This window comes from Pempheris klunzingeri, chromosome 2 (assembly GCF_042242105.1).
Source record: "Pempheris klunzingeri isolate RE-2024b chromosome 2, fPemKlu1.hap1, whole genome shotgun sequence".
In the NCBI taxonomy this organism is placed as follows: Eukaryota; Metazoa; Chordata; class Actinopteri; order Acropomatiformes; family Pempheridae; genus Pempheris; species Pempheris klunzingeri.
The window spans coordinates 1,478,456-1,487,500 of record NC_092013.1 but is presented as its reverse complement, the minus strand read 5'-3'; the positions used below and the strand labels follow the sequence as shown (position 1 = coordinate 1,487,500).

Genomic DNA, 9,045 nt, shown 5'->3' with positions numbered 1-9,045 from the left:
GGTAGAACCGGTGATAGAACCAGTAACACTACCAGTGATGGAACCAGTGATAGAACCGGCGATAGAACCAGTGGTAGAACTGGTGATAGAACCAGTCGTAGAACCAGCGGTAGAACCGGTGATAGAACCAGTGCTAGAACTAGTGATAGAACCGGTGATAGAACCGGTGGTAGAACCAGTGACAGAACAAGTGGTAGAACCAGTAATAGAGCCATTAGTAGAACCCGCTGTATAACCAGTGACAGAACCAGTGGTGGAACCAGTGATAGAACCGGTGGTAGAACCAGTGGTGGAACCAGTGATAGAACCAGTGGTAGAACCGGTGACAGAACCAGTGGTGGAACCAGTGATAGAACCATTAGTAGAACCCGCGGTAGAACCAGTGACAGAACCAGTGGTGGAACCAGTGATAGAACCAGCGATAGAACCGTGACGGAACCAGTGACAGAACCAGTGATAGAACCGTAACACTGCCAGCGATAGCACCAGTGATAGAACCAGTGGTGGAGCCAGTGATAGAATAGAATAGAATAGAATAGAATAGAATAGAATAGAATAGACAGACACACACAGATGACAAGTGAAATGTTAAAAGCAAACAGCAGCCAAATATATGTGCTGTTCAGTGTCTTATTTCATGTTGTTCAGGGTGCTTATGGGAATAAAGGATTTATTTTAATAAAGGAATAAAGGATTTATTTTTTATTTTATTTATAGATGTTTTTGCGGGCCAGTGGGACTTTGTAACGTCCGCCTGATGGAAGTAGCTGGAAGAAGTGATGGGGGGGTGAGAGGGGTCCTCTGTGGTGAGGGTGTTTCCGGATCACAGAGCGGTTGTACAGTTCGGAGACATGAGTTTGTGGTGAACCAATGATTTTGCTGGCCTGATTAACAATACGGGAGAGTTTTGTTTTATGGTTAGTGGAGAGGGAGCCGTACCATGTGAGGATGGATTCAGTGAGTGAGGTGTAGACCAGGGTTAAAATGCCTCTGCTGACATTAAAAGTCCTCAGTTTCCTCAGCAGGTGGAGGCGCTGTTGTGCTGTTTTGTACACAGAGTCTGCATGATTTGCAAACGACAAGTTGGTGTCGATCTTGGTTCCCAGGTATTTAAAAACTTCTACCTGCTCGACAGACTGACCCTGGATACTGACGGGTGTAAAAATGGGGGGTCAGAGATTTACCTCTGCCCCCACAGCACAACTCCTTTGGCCTTTTCAAGATGTTAAGCTTAAGAGAGCTTTCATCAAAAGCTTGGGCGAGGTTGTTGACTGTCAGCTGGTAACGAGTCAGCGCAGTGCTGTCCGGCAGGTGAGCCACCAGAGCCATGTCATCTGCATATTTAAAAAGAGTCATTCCTTCACTGTTACACAGAGAAGAGGATGGGGGATAAGACACAACCTTGAGGAACGCCTGTGTTTAAAATCAACTTGCTGGATTTAAAACCATTTAAAAACACCTGCTGTGGTCTGTCATGTAAAAAACTCTGAATCCATAAAATCAGTGTGGGGTGAACCTGAAGGTGTGAGAGGTGGTGCAGTAGGGTGTCTGTGTTAAAAGCAGAGGAGAAGTCCATGAATAAAATCCTGGTGTGGGGGTGTGCAGAGTCCAGTTGTTTCGGTTTCGCCATCCTCCTGAACTCCTTCTCCAGCTCCCTCACTCATTTGTTTGGGTGACAGTATCCTCACAGAATAAAATAAAAGAGGTCAGCACATCTGTCAGCATGTTAAAATCATCATCAGTCATTAAAAATCAAATTCCAATCTGTCAGTTCAAAACAACCTTTCAGTGTTTCTGTTGCCTCATTATTCCAGACTCTGATTGGTTTTTTTATGGGTTCACCTGTTTCCAGTTGTGATCTGTATTTTGGCAACAGAAGGATGACATTGTGGTCAGAGCGTCCAAGGGGTGATCGAGACTTTGAAATATATGCACCAGGGATATTGCCGTAGCATAAGTCCAGTATTTTCTGCAGTCTGCTGGGAGTTGTGACACATTGTTCCAGATTGGGCAGATGTGTGGCGATGTCACATCTGTTAAAATCCCCCAGTACAAACACTGGCTGCTCTCCGGTCTGACAGCTCTGCTGTAACAGCCTGATATGTGTTCTGCAGCTTGCCTAAAGTCAGGACCTGGAACATAAACTAAAATCACAGTTATTTGTGAAAATTCTCGGGGGAGGTAGTGTGGACTGAAGGACACGGTCTCCAGTTCATAGTGCAGCACTCAGTCTCTCTCACAGTGAAGTCTGTTGCCCACTTGCTGTTGACAGCCAAGCAGAGTCCGCCCCCACTGGACTTCCCTGTCAAAGCGAATGATATTAAAACCCTGCAGATCAAAGTTGGCGTTTTCGGACAGACAGAACCAGTGACAGAACCAGTGATAGAACCAGTAACACTACCAGTTATAGAACCAGTGATAGAACCATTGGTAGAACCCGCGGTAGAACCAGTGACAGAACCAGCGATAGAACCAGTAACACTAGCAGTGATAGAACCAGTGATAGAACCGGTGGTAGAACCAGAACCAGTGATAGAACCAGTGATAGAAGCGTTGGTAGAACCAGTGGTAGAAACAGTGATAGAACCAGCGGTGGAACCAGTGATAGAACCATTGGTAGAACCCGCGGTAGAACCAGTGACAGAACCAGTGATAGATCCAGTGGTGGAACCAGTTGTAGAACCAGTGACAGAACCAGTGATAGAACCAGTGGTGGAGCCAGTGATAGAACCAGTGATAGAACCAGCGGTAGAACCAGTACCACTACCAGTGATAGAACCAGTGATAGAAATGGTGATAGAACCAGTGGTAGAACCTGTGGTAGAGCCAGCGGTAGAACCAGTGATAGAACCATTGAGCCGTCCCAGACCTCTCGTCCTGGCCTCGGAGACCCTCTGGCAGCCACGTGTGCTCCTCTTAGAACAGAATCGCCACATCAAGAGAAATGAGCAGGAAGCAGCATGAGACATGTGGTGTCCCAGTGATGCTGCTGTCATGTCAGTGAAAGAGTCGTCTTTATTTGGCTGTTATGGAGCAGTTATGAAGCTGTTATGAAGCTGTTATGAAGCTGTTATGAAGCAGTTATGGAGCTGTTATGAAGCAGTTATGGAGCAGTTATGGAGCAGTTATGGAGCAGTTATGAAGCTGTTATGAAGCTGTTATGGAGCAGTTATGGAGCAGTTATGAAGCTGTTATGAAGCAGTTATGAAGCAGTTATGGAGCAGTTATGAAGCTGTTATGGAGCAGTTATGGAGCAGTTATGGAGCAGTTATGAAGCTGTTATGAAGCAGTTATGGAGCAGTTATGGAGCAGTTATGGAGCAGTTATGGAGCAGTTATGAAGTATGAAAAGAAGCCTCAAGACAGAAAGAAAGAAAAAAGGATTTTAAAGGTTGTTTTACTCATTAATATGTGGAAGATTTGTTCATTTCCTTAATTAAAAAAATCAATCAAAACATTCCTCATTACATTATAAATCTACACTTCTGCAAACTGGACCAGTTTTTATTTGTTCTGTACAGCAGGGAACAACCTGTGGGAACATTTTCCTCCGTACGAGAACCAGAAGAGCCTCAGAAAGCCTCCAGAGAAAAGGTGTGACCAGAGATTTTAAGACAAAGTGTGAGGTCACCTGTAGCTCCGGGGTCACAGGTGTAAGGGGGCGTGGCCTGGAGAACAAAGGAGAGAGAATTATTTTGGCTGGGGGAGAGGCAGACAGACTGGAGATCAACCAGATCCCAGATCCCAGGTCTGCTGAGGGAGATTCTGGGATGAAGGGAGGACATATACTCCACATCCAGTATGTCTCAGTCATCCCAGTTAAATAAGATGGAGCTCCTCTGTTCTCTCTTGGGCAGAGAGAGATCAGAAGTACATTCCTCTTGAAATAACTCATTTATCATTAGGAAACACCAGAAGTCCTTCCAGTAACCAGAGAGCACGTTAAGACGAATACATGAGAGGCAGCCATGTGTCAAAATATGTTTTCATAAAAATCTGAGTGTTTAAAATAATCCTCACTTTGCACTGAGAGCTGCCCAAACACTATAACACATATAATAATATATACACAGGACACAGAGAGCAGCATCGCTTAAGGAAGGAACATTAGGTCACTGCTTGAATCAAAGGAACAAACTGGCTTTTTATTTATGTGGTCTGTTAAATATGTTTTTGTCCATCAGCAGCCAAATTAGGAGCAGATTTGAGCTCTGTTGTGGCTTTTCACTCTTTTTTCAAATCAGCAGACATTTTGGCCCCAAAACACGTTTGTTCTCTGGAAACAACAATTCCAGGAATTCCAACCGTGACTCCTAGAAATCCTGTCTTTTTGTCTGTGAGTGAATGAAACGTCACGTTTATGTGCTGCGGCCAAACAGAGTCCAGGTCTTTCTCACAGTCCGGAGAGAGTTTGTGTCCAGACTCTGTTCTGTGGTTAAAGAAGGACACGGCACTGAACATCATGGAGTCCTTCGGCAGGTAACAAGAGCAGAAACATTTATATTAAATACACAAATATAAAGACACAATGCATCGTACGACATGTGAGGTTAAGATCTGGACTGAGCCGTGACCGAAAGTAAAGTCAGGTTCATGTTGGAAAAAGGAATTTAAATACAGAAAACAAACAGAATATATAGACGACTTCATTAACAACATTCCCTCATTATTTTGAAAGAAAAGGCAGCAGTATATTCCCCTCCAAACATTTTGGATTTTGCAAATGAGTTGTGCACAAAGAGAACTCCCAGGAGGGAATCAGGCTGAATATTTCTACACGTCAGGCACAACATACCAAATACAAAACATACATGTGGAATACACATGACGTGTAAAATCACGGCAGAAACAGAGACAATCTTATACTAAACCGCCCAGATGGCTTTTGTCTAGTTATTTGCAGGCTGTGGGACAGTTTCCCATCAGAACCCATGAAGCCACACTGTCTTAAAGGATAAGTCCTAATAAAACATCTGAGGAGAGGAAGAAAGGACGGCTTATGTGAGCAGTTACAGCCAAACAACATTAACGACGCTGACCGACAGGCGGATGTTCCGCTGATGACTGTTCAGCCGGTCCTGCAGACTTTGACCTTTTGTTTTTCTGTGAGAACTGGGTGTTTTTGTAAAAGTCTAATTAGGGTAGAAACAGAGGAAACAAGATGCAGAGGGCCCCACAGGGAGGACGTGAACTGCTTCTCCCATCTGCTGCCAGGCTGCACATCAGAGGATGATCACAGGACCGCAGCGTACCTGGGGAGGGACGACCCCAGCGGAGGCTAGTTAAGAACTGTTCATATGTTCACGCCAAAGTCAGCTGACGGCCCGTAGGGTCCGTTTGGCGGCCATCTTGGATTTATGGCGAAGTGAGTAATTCCTGAACACACGAAGACGAATGAAGCCACTTTTCATTTGATTCCAGGTGAGAAAAATTCTATGAAAAGGTCCCGGACATGATACAACCACAAGAAGAACCCAAAATAAATGGATAAAAGTTTCCTGAGGTAGTCGGTTTATTCTCCTCTGTCAGTTGCAGGGTTATTAAACGGATGACAGCCTGATGATGGCAGCTAGTTAAAAGCAGAAGTCACTGATCATCCATCTCATCATCAGTGACGACACCAGCAGCCAACAGGTCAAATTAGAGATGTGGGCAGGATCACACCACCAGACAGACAGACAGACAGACAGGCAGACAGACAGGCAGGCAGACAGACCTGTCTTTCCTCTCCACCAGGTCGCTCTCTGGTGATCAACACTTTCTGCTGCTTCACGTTGACTTTGTCATCCCGATCGTCCAAACTGTATTTTTGTCGGTTCTGTACCACGACATCTCCGTCCTGAAGAACTTTCTGGGGGGTCATGAGGGTCTGAAGGACTCTACACATTATACCATCCATCCATCCTTAAGGGTCACGGGGGGCTGGAGCCAGTCCAGCTCACATGGGGTGAGAGGTGGTGTCATATTAGATTGTTTAAAACCAATTTAAAATCTTTATTCATGGAAAACATCAACCAGAAGACTCGCTGGAAGCGTCACAGACGTACTGACCAGCACGTCGTCTTCCACAGAAACATGAAATGTCCTACTGACACTTTTCAATCAGCCACTTGTAGCTTCACGATTCATGTGAAACTACGTTTAATGTGACATTAAGAAAAGTGCCCATGTGCTCACAAACACGCAGCAGTTCAGCTAAAGGTCACTGAACGTTTACAAGGGTTATAAAATATAAAAGCACAGATGAGAGCGAGTGGGTGGAAGCAGCCTGTGCAGCGTTAACTTGTGACAGAGTTTCTTTTTGCCAAACCATTCAGAGGCCTGGTGTTGCTCTTGTGTGTTTAGGCGGCACCAAAGGGCCTGTTGGAGATTTAACCCTTGGCGAGGAAGCTCAGGCTCTACTGCTGCACAATGTTCACCCACTGCTCAAAAGCCCAATCGCACACATACACTACATGAACTACAGGACGTCCAGGGGGCCACATCTTCATCACCATGGACCAGTGTGAGGGGGTTCGGTTTGATAAAGACTCTTTCTGAGGAGGTTTGATGTCGGTGTTAACTGCTTAATGCAGCTACTAATGATTCTTTGAGTCGTGTCTTTGAAGGACGTGTAAGCGTTACACCCTGTGTGACCGTTAGCAGCCGATGAGAGGCCCAGTCAGAAAGGTCAGGTGAGGGATGGCAACGTGCCGTCAGTGCACAGTGGACCAGACACACCTGCAGGAGCAAATAAAACAGCAGCTCACACACGTGTGCGTGGTAGGAAGGAAAACGACGTGGCGCTCTGTGATGAGAAGATGCTCAGGTGGAGGAGGCTTCGATCTAATGGTTGGGTTGTTTTGTGTGTGTGTGTGTGTGTGTGTGTGTGCAGAGCTGAGAAGGGCAGACGAGTGTAAGAGCGAGGAGGCGTGGCAGGAAGGGGAGGAGTCGAGCTCCGAGCTGGAGGACGAGGAGGAGCACAGACAGAACAGCGAAGCCGAGGAGGAGGAGGAGGAGGAGGACGAGGAAGAAGATGATGAGGAAGAGGAGAATGGAGAGCACACGCAGGACAACACTCACAACCACATGCCGGTATGTGTGTGTGTGTGTGTGTGTGTGTGTGTGTGTGTGTGTGTGTGTGTGTGGTCGTACAGCTTTCTAGCACTGGTACAATAATTAGCAGCTAGCTAATTAGCAGAAATTGATCAACATCAACCAAATTAATGTGCAACAGCTTCAAGCTAACAACTCAAATACACCTTAAACTTCATGAAAGCAGATCCCTTTCCTGCACTTTACTCCATGTTGACCCATCAGTCTGTTGTGGGACAAACAGGTGACTCAGACTGAGCTAAACCAGCTCCTGTGTCGTCTCCCTCACTGCAGCTTCTGTAGCTGTGATCTAATGAACCACGGCAGCAAGTTGAAAAAGCTGAGTTATTGGAAATGCTCATTATCAGCGCAGCAGGGGAGGATGATCCAGAGGCTGAAAACTGGTTCCAAACATCATAAACGACGACGACACCACAGCAGCGACCACAAGCCTCTGTAGCTCGTTTAAAAATCAATACACTGAAACACTTGATAGACAGATTTACCCCTCTGCTCTCTGAACGCTGCGTCTGCATCCTCGCTGCTGTTTCTTCTTCTGGTGACGTCATTTCTTGGAGGACCTTCTTCTTCTTCTTGTCCCTAAAATGTGTCCAACCTCAGCTAGAAGGTTCCAGAAGTCACTGAAGCAGAATGAGTGAGAAAAGACTTCAGACTGGGAGAAACATGGAGAAAATCCAGGAATCAGACATGTTGTTCATCAGAGGAGACTAAAGAGAGACAGAGAACATGTTGATCCAGAACAATAGTGGATCTAAAGATCTGTGAACCTCCAGAGGAGATCTGAACTGTTTCAGGTTCTACTTTCTGACCAAGAAGAATGAACTCTCTGTCCGTTATAGTTTTTATTTTAGATCAGTTTAAACGGATTAATAATAATAAATAATACAGTTTATTTATCGAGCGCTTTTCTAGAATCTCAGACACTTTACAGAACATTAAAAATACACATTAAAAGCATGTCAGCAATACTTCCACATCTAAACTCGCCTCCTCAGAACTGCTTTTTAAGAAGGCTTTCTGTTTCTCTACTTCTGTTTAGTTATTTCATGTCTCTGTCTTTTTAGAGTCGTCTCCTCTCTATGAATTATGTCCATCTATTTAAGAAGTCTCTGTTTGTCTCTGAAGCACGCTGAATTGGCGTTATGTGAATGAAACGTGCTGCACTAATCAACCTGACTGGAGTTCCACAGTGGACGACGACAGACGGCAGAAAAACTCTGGAGAGATTTTCAGGAAATAACAAAAACAAAAATTTAGCGTTTCGTCTAAATCTATGAAAATATTCCTAATCCCAGCTGTTGCAGTCTGAGGCAGCACCTGGATGCTAACGCTAATGCTAACGCTGTGTGTGTGTGTGTGTGTGTGTTTTGTTCAGGAGCACAGTCACCCATCGCCAGAGACCGACTCCATTCACCCTTGAGAGGTGAGTGTTTGTTTTTAACCGTAACGGCATTAAGCTGAAGATCTTTTGCACTTGTGTTTCTGCTACATTTAACTGGGGCTTTTATTCCTTCTCAGATATCCTGAAACCCCATAAACCCTCTAACGTTTAGCAGCTGCCATTTCTAAAAGTCCTCTTGCACAGTTAAGCTCATGGAGTTTAAAGGGAAGTTTACTGACTAGTAAAGAAGCTCTCAAGTACAAACTGGAGCCTCCTTTTCTTCACATCGTAGGGATGACGTCCAGATTTATATCAAACAGGTTTGCAGTAATCCGGTCATCCCGATCTCGTGTGGAACTCTCTGCGATCCTTTGATGGGGCAAATTCGACGTAAATCAACCTCGACTTTTTCTGATTTGAACCCGACATCAAGGCTGAAGACGTAATCGAATGAATGCCACATAAGTTTTTCAGTTTTTGGATGAAGCAGCAGAGGGAGCGGGGATCTGAACAACAACAGATCCCAGGTTTCTACCATCATCACGTCATGTTCAGGCCACACGCTTTATT

The 9,045-nt window shown here is 45.1% G+C and overlaps 1 protein-coding gene across 1 annotated transcript in view; it reads left to right on the top strand.

Annotated features, from left to right (window-relative positions):
* The window catches only part of raly (RALY heterogeneous nuclear ribonucleoprotein), a 26,159-nt gene extending 17,645 nt beyond the window's left edge, over positions 1–8,514 (top strand). The window contains exons 6-7 of the mRNA XM_070851406.1: positions 6,874–7,073; positions 8,470–8,514. Of these exons, the coding sequence (XP_070707507.1) occupies positions 6,874–7,073; positions 8,470–8,514 (245 nt within the window). The remainder of the gene's footprint in view (positions 1–6,873; positions 7,074–8,469) is intronic.
* The last annotated feature ends 531 nt before the right edge of the window (positions 8,515–9,045 follow it).